General features: G+C 42.6%; 1 protein-coding gene across 7 annotated transcripts in view; it reads right to left on the bottom strand.

Moving 5' to 3' along the window:
- VPS13B (vacuolar protein sorting 13 homolog B) overlaps nt 1–18080 on the bottom strand; it is a 948921-nt gene that overhangs the window by 233512 nt on the left and 697329 nt on the right. Inside the window, exon 34 of one of the 7 annotated variants that reach the window (XM_034763374.1) lies at nt 13863–14319. The exons of the other annotated variants lie outside the window; for them this stretch is intronic. Within the exon in view, the coding sequence (XP_034619265.1) occupies nt 14218–14319 (102 nt within the window). The 3' untranslated portion in view covers nt 13863–14217. Of the gene's footprint in view, nt 1–13862; nt 14320–18080 lie in introns of those variants that run through there. 7 annotated transcript variants of the gene reach the window in all.

The raw sequence follows: 18080 nt of genomic DNA, 5'->3' as shown, positions 1-18080 counted from the left end.
GCTCCGAGAGCTATCCCACAGTGCACCACTCTGTTGACGCTCTGGACAGCAGTCCAAGCTCGGATGCTCTGACCAGCCACACAGGAAAAGCCCCGGGAAAATTTGAATTCCTTTTCCTGTCTGGGCAGTTTGAATCTCATTTCCTGTTTGGACATCGTGGCAAGCTCAGCAGCACTGGCAACGATGCAGAGCTCTCCAGCAGAGGTGACCATGTAATCTCAGAATAGAAAGAGGGCCCCAGCATGGATTGATTGGGAAGTCTTGGATCTGATCGCTGTGTGGGGCAATGAGTCTGTGCTTTCGGAGCTGCAACTGAAAAAACGGAATGTGAAGATTACGAGAAGATCTCCAAAGCCATGACGGAGAGAGGATACAGCTGGGATGCGACGCAGTGCCACTTGAAAATCAAGGACCTGAGACAAGGCTACCAGAAGACCAAAGCGGCAAACGGACGCTCTGGATCCCAGCCCCAGACATGCCGTTTCTAAGAGGCACTGCATTCCATTCTAGGTGCGGCCGCCACCACTACCCCGCCAGTGACCGTGGACTCTGACGATAGGGTATTGTCGACGGCCGCTTCCTCGGAGATGTTCGCGGACGGGGAAGATGAGGAAGGAGATGAGGAGGACGAGGCAGTCGACAGCACATACAACGCTGATTTCCCCAACAGCCAGGATCTCTTCATCACCCTCACGGAGATCCCTTACCAACCCTCCCAAGGCGTTAACCCTGACCCTGAATCAGGGGAAGGATCAGTCAGTAAGTGTTTTAAACATGTAAACATTTATTTTGATCAGAACAGGAATGGAATATTAACAATGGGTTTTTCATGATTACTTTGCCCTAGGCGCTTTACTTTTTAGTCCTTGCCAGTACAACTACTGCAAAAGTATCTCAAAATGTCCGGTTTTGCATGATTACTTTGCCCTAGGCGCTCTACTTTTTAGTCCTTGACAGTGCAGCTACTGGAAAATTCTGTCAATATGTCCGGGGATAGAGCAGAAATCCTCCTGGGACATCTCCATGAAGCACTCCTGGAGGTAATTTGAAAGCCTTTGCATTATGTTCCTGGGGAGAGCGGCCTTATTGCGTCCTCCATGGTAGAAAACTTTTCCGTGCCAGGCTAGCAGCAAGTACTCCGGTAACAGTGCCTCGCACAGCATGGCCGCATATGGCCCTGGTTTTTGCTAGCATTCACGCAGCATGTGGTCTTTCTCTGTGTCCGAGATCCTCATGAGAGTGATATCACTCATGATGACCTGCTTTAAATTAGGGGAATGTTAGTATTTGGACTGATTGCCTGTTCCTTTACATTACCGTAACCGGCAGTTTACAGCCATGCGGTGGAGGTGGGACAGGGGCAGCATACAGGGATCTTTCCCGGGGACAGCTGCGAGGGGGGTGGGACAGGGACAGAGTTCATGCTGGCTGGATTGCCAGCAGCAGGAACTGGCCAATGCTAGGCGCACTGCTTTGAACGTGAAAGGAGGGCACTGCTATAAATTAAGCTTTCAGCAGCCAAAAGTCTACGGCTTACCATGTCCGCCTGCTAGCCGAATTCCGCTGTCCTGCCCTGCTTGTGTGATCTGTACTCCAAGACCCCAGGCACTGAATGCGAAGGCCGAAAATTCAACCTTGTCCTGAGTGCGCATGTGATAGGTGCTGTGCATGCTCTTGTTCACAGAGGAAGACTATGTTCATTGCTCACAAAAATGTATCTTTTTGAGGAATTCACTCCCTTTTTCCCATCCCACAGCTGCGAGTGTCTCCCGACCTACCCCGGTAACCCCCTCCCAGAGGCTGGCGCAGATTAGGCGCCGAAAGAGAAGGACACGGGACAAGATGTTCTCCGAACTTATGGGCTGCTCCCGAGCCGAGGCGGCACAGCAGACCCAGTGGAGGGAGAACATGTCGCAATACCAGCGATCACACAGCGAATGGGAGGACAGGTGGCGGCAGGAAGACCAGCAGGCGACTCAAACGCTCCTTGGACTAATGAGGGAGCAAACGGACACGCTCTGGCGCCTTGTAGATGTTCTGTAGGACTGGAGGCAGGAGGACAGAGCCCCGCTGCAGTCTATCTTTAAACCCCCTCCCCCGCCACAAAGTCCCATCCCCCCCTCACCCAAAGTCCCAAGAAGGAGGGGCGGCAGGGGCCGTGAAAACAGTCACTCCATCCCTGCAGACTGCTCAAGTACCAGACGGCTCTCATTCCCAAAGTTTTGATAAGTGCTTTCCTTCACTCCAAAAGCACCTCACCCAAGCCCCCATCCCAGTGTCATCTCCTAACTGTGTAGTTGCTAATAAAAACTACGTTTCTGTTCATTACTGTTTCCGTCATGTTCTTTTAGCGGAGAGTGTGTTTGAAGGGGGGAAAGGGGGTTGGTAATTGGAGAGGACAGTCACCTTTACCAGGGTACAGACACGGGGGCAGGTTCAGCCACACACACACACACACACACACACATTGCAGTCACTAGGCACCCTGGTCAGTCTGGGAGGTGGTTTTCATGTTCTGTGTGGGGGGGCTATGTGAGTTTGTGGCGGGGGAGGGCAGTTACAGATCTTATGCAGCGGTCCTTAGCCTAGATGACAGAGCCACGCAGCAGGGGATCTGTAACCGTCCTCCCCCGCCACAAAGTCACATAGCCCCCACACACAGAGTTCCGAAAAGGAGGGGTGGCAGGCTCCATTGAAACAACCAGTCCACCACTGCGGACCGCTCTAGGAGCAGGAGCCTGTCATTCCTCGAGTTTAGAAGCATCCTTTCCATCACTACACCCGCTCCCCACCACAGTCTGCGTCCCAGTTTCAACCCTTTACCACAAAACCCTTAATAAAGAAAACGGTGTTAATGAACAAAGTTCCATTTATTTTATTTTTAAAGGTGTGTTGGAAGGGGGGCAATGGAGTGAAGGGGATATGTAACTGGAGAGGATAGTCAAAATTAAGTGGGTAAAGAAACGGGGGCAGGTACAGCTTCTCTTTAAACAAACGTAATAGTCACAGGTTACCCTGCTCACTGTGGAACCTAGCTTTCAAAGCCTCCCGGATGCACAGCACATCCTGCTGGGCTCTTCTAATCGCCCAGCTGTCTGGCTGGGTGTAATCAGCAGCCAGGCGATGTGCCTCAACGTCCCACCCCACCATAAATGTCTCCCCCTTGCTCTCACAGAAATTGTGGAGCACACAGCAAGCTGCAATAACAATGGGGATATTGGTTTCGCTGAGATCAGAGCGAGTCAGTAAGCTTCTCCATCTCCCCTTGAGACATCCAAAAGCACACTCCACCACCATTCTGCACTTGCTCAGACGGTAGTTGAAGAGTTCTTTTTCACTGTCGAGGGCGCCTGTATAGGGCTTCATGAGCCAGGGCATTAGCGGGTAGGCTGGGTCCCCGACGATCACTATAGGCATCTCCACATCCCCAACAGTTATTTTGTGGTCCGGGAAGTAAATACCTTCCTGCAGCCTTCTAAACAGACCAGAGTTCCTGAAAACACGAGCGTCATGAACCTTGCCCGGCCATCCGACGTTGATGTTAGTAAAACGTCCCCTATGGTCTACCAGTGCTTGCAGCACCATTGAAAAGTAGCCCTTTCTGCTAATGTACTGGCTGGCCTGGTGCTCTGGTCCCAGGATAGCGATGTGAGTTCCATCTATAGTCCCACTGCAGTTTGGGAATCCCATCGTGGCGAAGCCATATATGATGACCTGCACATTTCCCAGGGTCACTACCTTTGAGAGCAGTAGCTCAACGATTGCGTTGGCTACTTGCATCACAGCAACCCCCACGGTAGATTTGCCCACGCCAAAATGGTTCGCGACTGACCGGTAGCTGTCTGGCGTTGCAAGCTTCCAGAGGGCTATGGCCACTCGCTTCTGGACAGTCAGGGCTGCTCGCATCCGGGTGTCCTTGCGCTTCAGGGCAGGGGACAGCAACTCACATAGTTCCAGGAAAGTTCCCTTACGCATGTGAAAGTTTTGCAGCCACTGTGATTCATCCCAGACCTGCAGCACTATGCGGTCCCACCAGTCCGTGCTTGTTTCCCAGGCCCAGAATCGCCGTTCCACAGCATCAACATGACCCATTGCCACCATGATGTTCACAGCACAGGGTCCCATGCTTTGCGAGAGGTCTGTGCCACTCTCAGACTTAATGTCCTGACCGCGCTGCCATAGCCTCCTCGCCCAATTTCTCAGCATCTGCCTCTGAAAAAGGTGGATGATAAGGTGCGAGGTGTTGACAATGGCCGTAACTGCAGCGATGGTTGCAGCGGGCTACATGCTCGCAGTGCTGTGGCGTCCGCGCTGTCACTTACCAGAAATGTGCGCGAATTGATTGCCCGCCGGCGCTTTCAGGGAAGGAGGGCGGGAGTGACGGTTGAATGACAACAGTTACCCAAAACCACCTTCGACACATTTTTTTCCCCAGCAGCATTGGGGGCTCGACCCAGAATTCCAATGGGCAGCGAGGACTGCGGGAACTGTGGGATAGCTGCCCACAGTGCACCGCTTCCAATGTCGATGCTTGCCCCGTTAGTGTGGACTCACAAAGTCGAATTACTGTTCTTAGTGTGGATACACACGTTCAACTTTGTAATATCAGTTCCACTAATTCAATTTAAGTAAAATCGAACTACTCTCGTAGTGTAGACATACCCTTAGTCTGTATCAGCAAAAACAACGAGGAGTCCTTGTAGAACCTTACAGACTAACAAATTATTTGGGCATAAGCTTTTGTGGGCTAGAACCCACTTCATCGAAGGATTCCCCTGATGGTCTAAAACTGACAAGATTTGCTTCTATGACACCTCCTGGCCCCAGACACATGGTGGGGAACAGGTATGGCTGGAGTACGCTGCACTCCAACTGATGAAATTTTGATCAGGTCCCATTTGTGCAAGATTCTGGGCAGAGAATTGGGACACAGTAACCAGAACCTGTGCGAAGCAAATTTTTGATGAAGCAGAGAATCTGGGCGACAGAATATGTCAAAAGAACACCACACAAGCATACTATCACCAAAGGTATATTTGGTGAAGCATCACCAACAGTACATTTTTTCTATAAAAGACATTTAAGTTGAGTACTAACATCTGAAAAGCAACATCTAAAAAGTTATTTTTCTGTGGATCTGATACATTTTTTAAAAAAACAACAAAGCCTAGCGCTTGCTCTGATATCACATAAATTAAAAATACCGAAAAGACTGAGATAGCTCCTGCACAAAGATGCCACAGAAATGTCTGAATCCTTCCCACAAAGAAAATGAACATAAGAATGGCCATACTGGGTCAGACCATAGCGCCATCTAGCCCTTCTTTACTACTGTGTAAAGTAAATAGTACTACTGTGCACCTGAATGATGCAGAATTTTCACTAGCTTCGCACAATTTGAAAAGAAAGCTACTTTTTTAGAAGTAGCTGAGGGCTAAAATTGTTCATTTTCTTTTCAATGTAGATATGAAAACTATAAGATATTCTTTATTTCTATATGAAATTACTGGAAACTTTAAACTAATAACATTCCATTTAGTTATCAACATAATGCTTATGCTGGTGAGTGTGTGCAGTAACATTTATTTAAAGTATTGATCTGACAAACAACAGCCACAAAATATTGTCCAAATGTTGAAAGTAATACTATTTAATAGAGACATTGGCTAGAACATTAATCTTCTTTAGACCATTACACAAAGGTTAGTATGAGACAAAAGAAATGTAATCCAAACAACAGAGGCAAGAAGGTCTGTTTTAGATAATCAAGTAAAATAGACCTTAAAAAAATAAAAAAGCTGGATTGAGCCCAAACTCGCACTTAACACTCAGGTTAAAATTGCTGTGGCCCATGAGGCTCCACTCTCAAACACTTGGAAAAATAAATAAAAATAATTATCAAATAAGATAAAGGTTTTATTGAAAAAAGCCCTTGAAAATCCTCTTTGTCTCCACTAATAGTTATTAAACCCATAGATTTTTACAACATATTTTTTTTTAGGTGCTTTTCTAGGGGAAAACAATTATGCTTTTGGGGTACTTTTCTACTGGTCATGTGCCAACATGCTAGTTTCATTAGGGTTAAAGAAAATATGAAGACTTTAAACCTTATCAATATGAAATTGCACAGTACCATGCAACAGATCTTTAAGATTTAACCTCTTCCTTTCCAAATATTACAAAATACATTTGGAAGATGTAGGGGTGTACTCTGCAGGGCTCAAGCAAAGGCTATTTGGAGTCATATCTATTAGTCCATTTTTATTTCCAAACTATCATTTGTGAAAAGAAAAGAAATAAAAAGATATCCTAATTACATCCATGACAAATCACACTATGACTAAAATTCTTACAACCTTAATTCAAGGCAGACATTTCATCTAGTTTATTTCAGTAGTGGCAAAATATGGCCAAAAAACAAGCCCTACCCCCATCATGTTTAAAGCATTTTGGTTACAACTCCAGCATGCGTATATACATTTTTTGCTGTAGACAGAATAAACAAAAAAACTAACAACAACTGCCACCGCCACCAAAAGAACCCTCCCACAACCAGATCCCATTTAGTTAAAAATGAATGATACGCAACTAACTAACTAACTAAATAAATAAATAAAACAAAATTCACGACTCTCAAAACTATGGTCATTACTCCCTACTGCGAAACAAATATCTCTTGGATTCATAATATTACATACAGTCATTTAATTTTTGCACGACTATATTACCGGGTAATACTACTTGACTTCATCAGCTTCATTGCGAACCCATTTTGCTTGTTTACTTTTTTTAATAAAGCCATTCCTAATTCTTTTTAAATATTCCCTTATAATTTAACTTAATTCCCAGTTTTGGAATCTCTCATACAGTAGACCATAAAGCTTACATTTGTTTATTTATTTCACCATTTTATTCATATTTTTAGAGTTTGTGCAGATACTAGGAAAAATGATTGTTACCTAGCAAATTTCAGTACAGTATAGTAGCTATTTTTGGTGTAAGAGCTGATACAAATGCAAATATTTAACATTCATCATTTCTGTTCCTTCTCCATTATTCAAATAGATGTTACAGACAGAAAATATTTTACAGCAAAACGAAATTTTCTATATTTCTCAGTTCTCAGTTTATTTTGCCTTATTTTTTTCACACTGGACATGGTAAGCCAGATCTGTAAGAAACTACTATTCCTCTGTCTTAGATCTTCTATGACCTTTTACATTGTGGGTCAGATTCTCTAGTCCTCTAAGTCCACTTTGTGCTGTGTAAGTGGCACAAAATGGATTTAGGACACATGGAATTACCAGCAGAGAATTCCCCTTGTATAGACTCTCTGCCCGTGTAAATGTCTCCTTCACCCAGCTGCCTCTCACCCCTGAGTAGTGGCAGGGGCAGCTCTAGCTTTTTTGCCACCCCAAGCACGGCAGGCAGGCTGCCTTCGGTGGCATGCCTGCAGGAGGTCCCCTGTCCCGCGGCTTCGGCGTACCCGCTGCCGAATTGCCACAGAATTCGAGGGACTGGCGGACCTCCCGTAGGCAAGCCTCCGAAGGCTGCCTAACTGCCGCCCTCACAGGGACTGGCAGGGCGTCCCCGCGGCTTGCCGCTCCAGGCATGCACTTGGAGCGCTGGTGCCTGGAGCCACTGCTGGTAGTGGGAGGAAGTAGACATGCCAGAGGCATTCTGTGGGTGGGATGAAGTGGGCCTGATTGTCCAGTGGCAAAGGTCTTGACTGAGAGAATTTATGCCAGTAGCATAAGTTAGAACTGCTCCCTTGCAGCTCTAACTGATGCCAAGGCTGGGTGGCATGGATCTGAGAGCTCTAAACAGCACCGTGCAATCCTTCCCCTCAGCTGAGAATCTGTCCCTGTGAGAATATCCGATTCCCGCCTAAAGCACAAGATATTATCAGGGATATCAAGGTGAATTTTACGCTACCTCTTAGCTAGTTTAAGCACTTCCATCAAATTACTTCTTAATAATCTTGAACCAAATTTTGTTAATCTCCGTCTATACCATTTGTGAGGCCCTCCATTCCTTTTATCATTGTTGTTACCCTATGTTTTACTTTCTCTGACTGAACTGGAACTTCTTGAATGATCATATTTTTAAGTCACTTTGTTTCTACTCATTCAGAAAAGAAATAGAGTCTTTATTAAGCACCATTTTTTGGAACCTTTTGCAAATAAAGTCCTAGCCCACATGTCTCAGAAGATAAACAATTCAATGGCAACTTTATTAATAAATTCAACCTATTAACTAGTGGCAATAAGTTCCTGGTCTGTCAATCAATGTAGATTTAAACCACCTCACAGCTCCAGTTAATGAAAGATGTTGTATCCCAAACCACCAGTCTTCAGAGCTCCCATTTCTCTACGGTGAGAATCCAGTGCTTCAAAGAGCATTTTGCCTGAGTAAAATTGTGTAGGGTTTCAGGATTTGGCTCATGCTGTATGCAAACTAAGAGAAAGGCAAAACTCTGAATGTATATTAGAGACTGTCATTCTAACGTCCACTGCTTCTGGGATATCATTTTTGCCACTTACTATATTTGCTCAATTTCCAGTCACTGCAGTAAATTCCACATGGATAATGAAAAGAGTGTATTTAGCCCCTCTCCTGAATCCCTCGCTCCCAAAACTGTTCTTTACCCAACTAGGATTGCCAACTTTCTATTTGCACAAAAGCAAACACCCTTTCCCCGCCCCTCCTCCAAGGCCCTGACAATGCCCCACCCTTTCGCTGAGGCCCCACCCCTGCTCACTCCATCCCCCCTCCCTCTGTCGCTCACTCTCCCCACCCTCACTCACTCACTCATTTTCACTGGGCTGGTCAAGGGGCTGGTATCAGAAATGAGTTCAGAGTGCGGGAGGGGGCTCCAGCCTGAGGCAGTGGGTTGGGATGCGAAACGAAGTTAGGGCTCTGGGGTAGGGCCAAAAATGAGGGGTTCAGGGTGCGGGAGGGGGATCAGGGCTATGGCAGAGGGTTGGGGGGGCATCAGGGGTGAAGGCTCCAGGCAGCGCTTAGCTCAAGCAGCTCCTGGAAGTAGCAACATGTCCCCCCTCCACCCCTCCATCTCCTATGTGTAGGGACAGCCAGGGGGTCCGCACGCTGCCCCCGCAACTCCAATTGGCCGGGAACCACAGCCAATGGGAGCTGCAGGGGCAGTGCCTGCAGACAGGGCAGCGCGTGGAGCCCCCTGGTTGCCCCTCCACATAGGAGCTGGAGCAGGGACATACCGTTGCTTCCGGGAGCCGTGCGATGCGGAGGCTAGCAGGGAGCCTGCCAACCCCGCTGCGCAGCGCTGCCAACCGGACAGTCAACAGCCCGGTCAGTGATGCTGACTGGAGCCACCAGGAACCCTTTTTGACCGGGTGTTCTGGTTGAAAACCGGACACCTGGTAACCCTATACCCAACATTATCTTCTTCTGTGCCAACACACACCAATACAGCAGACACACCCAAATTTATCTGACCTATACAAACTATAGCAATTGAGACAATTTTGGTTCTAACCCTGATTATTTTTTACTTCAGGAATCAAAAGCACAAAAGATAAACAGCTCACTCAAAAGAAACCTGGTAATTAGAATGCCAACTTCTCAGAATTTACATATACTAAAAATACTTACAATTACACCACTTTTCCATAGGATACTAACAAGTCAACACAACATCTGTGCAACATGTGCATCTGCCACTTCACACTTAGGCTGCCTGGTTTCTTGAGACATATTCTCTGGAACTCGTGTTACCAGTTTTATGATTTTTAATGAAATACAAATGGGAAAGGGCATTATGTTTATTTTAAACAATAAGTACATTGCCTGATTTATTTTGGTTCTCTACTAGGTGACTAACTGTAACTAAAGTTTCAGTTAAATCTGCATTTAACTCAGGGGGCTTGCATGCTGAAACTTTACTGCTGATAAGATTGAATGCCAATGGCTCCATTAGGTCCTGGTGAAAGAAATTAAATATAATTATTTAAATATAAGAGATAGCAATCCCTTAAAATTATAAGTATGTAAGAAATAAATCCCCCAATATTTACATTTTTATATCCTCCTATTGGATTGGATGAACTATAACCTTTGTGTTGTAACTAAGAAACAGCAATAGGATATTGATTCAGGAATGGCATAAATAGAAGTATTACTGCAAAGACAAGTGTTAAGCATTCTCCTGCAACAAGTCATTGAATAAAACATAATTTATTAGGCCCCAGTCCTGTAATCTCACACACAAAGAAAGGAAAATCCCTGTGCCTCTGCTAGGGTGTCCAGATGTCCCGATTTTATAGGGACAGTCCTGATATTCTGGACTTTGTCTTATATAGGCGCCTATTACCCCCCACCCCATCCCGATTTTTCACACTTGCTGTTTGGTCACCCTAGCCTCTGCAGATGTCATTGCAAGAATTAAGCTTTCTGTTGATCATACCAGTGAATACAATTCCTTTCTTTCCAAATTAAAGAACAAGAGGACTTTAAAGTGTTTCTCATCAGAAGAGGGATTTCTTAACTGTCAATACAAGATACGTAAAGATTTACTCTTATTGCAAGTAAATGCCAAGAATTCTGGAAATTTAGCTCTTCTCAATCCTTCGTGCTTGGATTGGAGAAGAAACTGAAAGCTGAAGGAATAAAGAGATTTAAAGGAGATCCAAAGTGGAAGAGATTTTTGATCTCTGCTTTAACTGTATTCAACTATTTCAGCATTTGCAACCACTTACTGTTAAATGCTACATTTATCACTACCATTAAAAGAAGCTGTGAATGAAACAAAACAGCACAACGGACTAAAATGAAGGTTCTTAAGTTATTTTTCACCAATTATTACTAATCCAGTAGCTATCATAGTGAATTTAAAATCTATGGGCTAGATTGTGCTTTGGACTTGTGGGCTACTGAGAGTGTCAGACCAGGCATTCAGGAGTAAACTGGGCTATGCAACCTTCCTGAAGCAGGTGGATGGAGAGCAGGAGAGGAACGGGCAGAAACTAAATTCCACCTCTGACTTGCCAGCCAGTGCAAATGCTATGTGGAACCTGACTGAATGTTTATATTTAAAGTAAATATAACTAAAAATTAACTGTCAATGCACAGTTTAAAAAAAAACCACCAGGTGTGGTAATTTATTGCTATGTTTAACCAACAGGAAATTACTACTGCCATCCCTGGAGCAAGAAGGAAACATAGGAGGAATTTAAACTCAGAGGTGTGTCTACATCACAATGCTTCCTAGAGCTACTGTTGGCATGAATACACCATCAAACTGCTGAGTTACTGTATCTAATATCACAATATAGCCCTATAATACAAGCAAAATAGTATTTTTATTGTGAAAAGAAATCTGCTGAAATTTCTCTGCTTTTATGAATTAATGTTTGAATAAAATGGAAGAGATTTAACCAAGGAAATTTTAGAACTTAATAAATTGCATGTAATATAAGCAGTTGAAAATTAGTATTAGATGATGCTAAAAAGATCGAGGGGTTCAATCTGGATAATCACTCAAAAGTTTGGATAGTTATTTGAATCTTATCCAAACCTCTTTGAACCGAAAATCTGAAATAAAAATCTTGCAAGAAAAGGCTTATTGCAAGACTTCTGGTACCTCCTCCTTCTGGTTGGATCAGAAATATGCTATTTCTAAAGGGGAGCTTATATATCATCTGTGGTGGGAATAAAATGCTAAGCAAGTCCAAATGGTAAGACAAAGTGACTTATTTGTCAGTTATTATAAAAAAGAAAATTACTTATCTTTCTCATTCTCGGATGCTAAAAACTGTTGTCAGTAATGGATCTATGCTCTTTGGCTCTAATGTCAATGGCAGCAGTTCAGAATGGATGAGGTTTGAATTACTGGAATGTCAAGTCTAATTACTGTGACTTCTGGATATCTTAAGTGTCCTCTTTTTAGAATTCTTCCTTTCCAGGGGCCAAATTCAGAGGGGAATCTAAAGTTACGCCTTCTTCTAGCCTCTTCTTTGGGCAAGTTACACCAAATTACCCTCAGGACTGCTGTGAGGTTGGTTAGTTACCTTACACCCTAAAGCTAAAATGGGCTAACTTCAGAAGTTCTTGCCAGTCTTGTGCTGGGAGTTCTACTAAGAGCACAGGCCCAGGAATATGACTTGGTTTTCAACTACATGCCAAACTTACTAGGAACTTCAAGACCCTAGTATACAATACACTGAGATGATAACTCTAAAACCCACTGCAAAATGGAAAGATCTCTCGGAAGTTTTTCTCTAAGTAACTCTTAGAAAAATTGTCTTCAGCTACAAAAGGCAACTTGTAAAGCGAGGCAATAATATATTTGACCTTTCTGAGTTTCTGTTTACATAAAGTTCCCAATGTTGAATTTAGATTTCCATAGAAATCCGATGAATAACCTCCTGCATTTCTGAAAGCCTCCTCCTTAGTACTGCTTAACCACTGGTTAGGGCCTGCATCCTGCCACAGCAAAGGCTGTGACCCCCAAAGAGTAAACTGGGAGTCAGAAATCCTAGTGTCTATTCCAACTCTCCCACTGACATACTGTATTACAATGGGTAAATCACTGAATCTCTCTGCAAAATGGAGTTAACTCCACATATTTACCTCACAGAGATATTGTCAGGATAAGTTAAATGTTTATAAAGGAATTTTAGATTATTGGCTGGAAGGTGCTATCTGAATGCAAAGCATGTTTATTATCAACATCAACGTAGAATCTGATTAGATATTAATATTGGAGCAAATATAACTAAAAAGTGACCTGGTGTAGAAATGTATATTAGGGCACTGTTTTCCTGGGCTCATCTTGAACCTTGAGGAATAGTAAAATTACATTTATAGATAAGTTTATGATGACCTATGGTAAAATTTTCAAAAATACCTAAGTGACTTTCAATGAGACTTAGGCTCCTAAGACACTTTTGAAAATGGGACTTAGGTGCCTAAGTCATTTAGGGTATGTTTAGACTGCACAGGGCAGTATAATTTACAGTTTAGGTAGATGTACATGCTTTGAGCAAGCCCCCACCCTTGCAGGGTCCCAGAGCTCTGTCTCTAGCCTGAACTTGAATGTCTTCACAGCAATTTTTAGCCCAACAGCCTGAGTCAGCTGATCTGGAGCAGTGGCAGCTGTGCTGCTGGTCTTTAATCCCTGGGTAAATGTACCCTGGGTGGTAATGCTAAGGACATCAAAAACCTGATTTGCAAACCTAAGAAAGACGTTCCTCTAAGGCTCATTTGTTATATCATGGAAGAACAACAGTACTGCATACCATTTATATTTTAAAGGTTTACACTCTAACAACATTTCAAAAATCTTAAGGTAGAGGAAGTGCAATGCCTCTAATTATGTAGCTATCCTCTTAGCTGAATTACTAAAGAAGTAAAGCATTTTAACTGCCCTTCATCTTTTCACTCCCTGTTCCTTCAGCCACTACCTCTATTTCTGTTCTCCATGTGCACATATTTTTCTTTTTGCAGGATTTTGGCATGTATTAATTTAAAAAAGTGAATAATTATGAAAAGACAGAAAAATTCCTTGCCCTTCAGGTAATTTATCAAACAACACATGTGTGTCCACACTCTAAGACTGCCAAGCAGATCAAAGCAATCTTCTTTGTGATAATAGAGTACACTTTATGAAGAAGCCAGTACAATTGGTCTAATGTACATCAAAGATGGTTTTATAAAAAGAGAGCATACAGCAAAGGCTTACAATAATTAAAAACATAACACTGCAGACCTGCCACTACATTCTCTATAATATATTAAAATACTAAAATTTTTTTTAACAAATCTGATTTAAACATACATTCATTGCTCTTTATTACTGTGTCTACACCAATCTTCACTACATTATCCTATAAATCAAAGATAATGGATTTGGAAATTGCCCCATTACAGTTTAAACAGGTGATTACTGTTCTGTTGACTGTCTAAAATTATGTAAATAAAAAGAAATACATGGGACCACAATGTGTGTTATTTTTAAATAGTGGCACAAATCCTTAATCCTTCTAACCATCTGCAACTTCGATTGAAATGAAGCTTCTAACTGGAATTAATGGCAGTTGCTAATGCTCAGCAAGTGTCAGGATTTGGCCCAATGAGACATTTGGGAAGAGTAAAGTATCTTCAGTGCTCAAAATGCTCCTTTCTCCATAAATGTAGACATGAAAAATATTTTTTCCCCAGCACGTATCCAAGCCAGAGTAGTTAAGTTAAGAGGAAGTACAGCAGAGAAGTTTGTGCAAGCAGTACAGGATAAGATCTGGAAGCAGATTTGGCATCAGCTGAAGAGGCGAAAGAATGTGGATTCTGGTGGCAAAAGAAGTTTGTGGATAATGAAAATGGGAAAAACTAAGAGAAAAAGAGGAGTAGTGTTAGACCGACAAAGTGCAGATAACAATCCAAAACAAGAAAATGGCACATAAAGAAAAAGAAATGAACCCATCAAGTACAAATGACCCACTGAGTGCAAACTCTTCTACCTGTGTGACAAAAAGGGGTGGAGTGTGGTTGTTAGAGGAGAGCTGAGAAAGCTGTTGATTGACGTTTTTAGAGTAAAAAGAACAGGAGTACTTGTGGCACCTTAGAGACTAACAAATTTATTAGAGCATAAGCTTTTGTGGACTACAGCCCACCACGAAAGTTTATGCTCTAATAAATTTGTTAGTCTCTAAGGTGCCACAAGTACTCCTGTTCTTTTTGCGGATACAGACTAACACGGCTGCTACTCTGAAACCTGTTTTTAGAGTAGTGACAGATATGTGGCTTTATGAATCCAACATAAAGAGTGCACTCTGTTTGTGATATGCACCTTAGCCAGGATGAAACAAAGAAGAGAAAGAGAATTTCTGCCACGACTTGGTGATCAGTGGGAGTGCGATAACTGAGTAGCATTGATGTTGAAAGAAACAGGGTGATAGAGAAATGTCAATAAAATATAAGCTTGTGATGTGTTTTTTGAGTTGCATTTGCAAAGGCATATCAAAGTACCGGGGCTATTTTTCCCCAGCATTAATGCTATTCAATAATCTCACTTCTACTCATCACCAGGTTTTGCACTATTTTCAAACAAATGAATTGTTTACATTTTCCCAAACTGAATTTTTTAAATTTCCTATTCGTACTTTTAACCTCTCTTGCTGTTTTTCTGATATTTGCAATACCTGCCTTACTTTTACAAATCTGTTTTAACCATGAGCACTGTTAGAGAAATTGAATAATTCATTCCTAACACCAATCCCTAATGGCTCACTTGACACCACACTCCAACCGGGCACATTGCATTGATGTAGTTGCATTTTATTAATGGGTAAAGGGATCCTCAAATATACCCTGCTTGTTGTCTGTGATCACATTTTCAAGCATTTTGAGATGTCTGAATTAAAATTATTATACATATATCAGTTATTAATGACATTGAATAATCATTTAGGTGATTTATTAATCATAATAAAAACTGATATGTATAATGACTTTCACTAAATAAAAAGAAAGAAAAAGATTCCAAAACACCCAACAAAATGATTACTGAGCATATGTTAATGTAGATACTTCACATCCAGAGTGACAGGAAGAAAGAAATCTTTAAACATATTCAGTGCTGAAAATGTAGATCCTGAGGACTCCTCCAGTCAAGTCACATAAAAGTCTAATCCCCTTCTGGAGTAGCACGAACAAGTCTTCAATAAAGATAAATAAAGATTCAAACAAGTCTTCAATCTAATAGACCTTCCCTACTCTCAGGCTTCACTATAGTTCCCTTAATGTATCCTGCCTGTTAAGCCCTAGTTCAGGACTCTCTGTCAGAGAGACCTGTCTTATCAGCAATCTATCCCCAACTGAATTCCCTCAGTTGCTTATACAGCTTAACTCCACCTCCTTTATCCAGGATGGCATTTAGTTACACCCCACATCCAGGTGCACAGCATGAGTAACTGGGTTCTTTCCCTTGCCTTGTGGGTGATGGGGGTGGTATATCAATATGAAAACAGCCCCTGTATCGGGACAGAGAGACTTCAAGCATAGTCCACTTGTAGTCTTAATTATCTGACCTTTTAAGTAACCCACATACAAGGACTGTCCACTAAAGTAAGCAGGCCAATAAATAAAATACAGTTATGAGGTACATGTGTACAGAAAGGAAAATCCCAAATAACTAAGTTAGAATTTTCAGCTCAAATGCTGAAACTCAGAGAGGTACACAACCAACCTGCCAGGACATCTTGTAAACACTTAAATCCCAGGACACGTCAAACAATTCCAATGTGTAACAATACAAGGAACAATGCTAATGTCTAAACTGAGGGAAACTCATTGCAACTGAGGACTTCTCTATCGTTTATAGGAGTTCTTTTTAATCAATCACAGACATGTATTCATTCATAGATTCCAAAGCCAGCAGGGACCATTGTGATCATCTTGTCTGATCTCCGGTGTAATACGGGCCTTAGAACTTCCTCAAAATAATTCCTTTTGAACTAGAGCATATTGTTAGAAAAAGCTGCACCCATTCTTGATTTAAAAATTTACAATTATTCATGGGGGAATTCTGTGCATGCAGAGAATTCATGTCTGGCATAGAATTTTTTTTTCTGCACATAAAATGCATTCTGCCTGAGAAATGCTGCAGTTCTACCTTTCACCCACCAGAGGACGCTGTGGTGACAGAATAGACAGCAGCAGCTGACTGGCAGTAACAGTGGACATGGTGCATTCATCAGAGCACCCAGCCTGCAGAGCCAGGTTAGGAGGCCTGGGATATGGGGGGTGGCAGACAGAATGGGGCACACGGGGCTGCTGGGGGATCAGAGACAGGGATTCAGAAGGTCTAGTGCAGGGAAAGACTGGGGCAGGGCTCAGGAGCTAGTGGGATGACAGGGACCGAATGGGAGGGGGCTGCAGGACCATATGGGGATGAGGGATAGGGGACTGCACGGCCACATGGGGACAAAAGGGTGTTAGGATAGAGGCGGATGGGCAGAGACACATGGGGACAGGGGCAGATGTGCCTGACTGAATGGGAGAGACTAGGGGTCAGTCAGGGTCTGCATGGGGGAGTCTTCCCAACTCCTTACACCCAACAACCCTCCAGGTTCACTCTCTGGTTCCTTTCCTCTTCCTCAGCTCTTCTATTACCCCAGTTCCCCCAAGCCTTTGCACCGCTTCCCAGGGGTGCAGGAAATATGTTTCTGTATTGTAGTTTAAATGAATTACTAAAAGTTCTGTATTAATTTGCCTAGTAAGGAATCTATTTGTCAAAAAAACATTTCCTGAATCTTACAGACATACTTGCTGACAGGTATTTTGAAATAAATGACCAAAATAATTGAAACTGGCATGATTATATTGTGTTATTTTGACAAACAATATATGCAGAATTTTAAAATATTGTGCACAGAATTTTTAATGGTTTGGCGCCGAATTCCCCTATGAATAAATTAATGTCATCATTTATTGTTTGAACTTCTGCTCTTAACATTCAGAGACCTGGTCACAGTAAACGGCTAGCTGCAGAGACAAAATAGAGTTTTCCTACAAACCTGATGAAAGAAAGAGAGAAAGAAAGAGGAAACGTACTGCACCAGTTTACTGCTGCATTCAGTTGAGATTTAATTCTTTGGTTTGGGATTTTCAAAAATCACCGAAGTGTTTTAGGAGCACAAGTGTCATTGTCTTTCAATGGGACTTGTGCTCATAAGTCATTCAGACAGTTTTGGAGATCCCATTATTGGTTTTTAAAATATTTATTATATGGGCAGAGTCATACAGATGAATGTGCATTTATGTATAAAACTTGTAGAAGAAAAAACTTCTGTTGTCAACATGTGAGACACATGTGTAATATCTACAGAACCTAATTCAAAACATCAAAAGAAATGTGTTTTCTTTCCAGTGATTGGTGTCAGGCAGGTCACATCCCTTCATGGTAGTGTACATCTGTTAGGCGTGAATTAATTACAGTAGCATAGGTCCTCTTAATGAATGATATGCCAAAATTGTGACAGAATCTGGATGATCACCTGCTTCCAATCTAGCCCAGCTCAAATGCAATCTCTTGAAAGGCTTTTTCC

This window comes from Trachemys scripta, chromosome 2 (assembly GCF_013100865.1).
Source record: "Trachemys scripta elegans isolate TJP31775 chromosome 2, CAS_Tse_1.0, whole genome shotgun sequence".
NCBI classification, from domain to species: domain Eukaryota; kingdom Metazoa; phylum Chordata; order Testudines; family Emydidae; genus Trachemys; species Trachemys scripta.
This window is presented reverse-complemented; position numbering and strand designations above follow the sequence as displayed.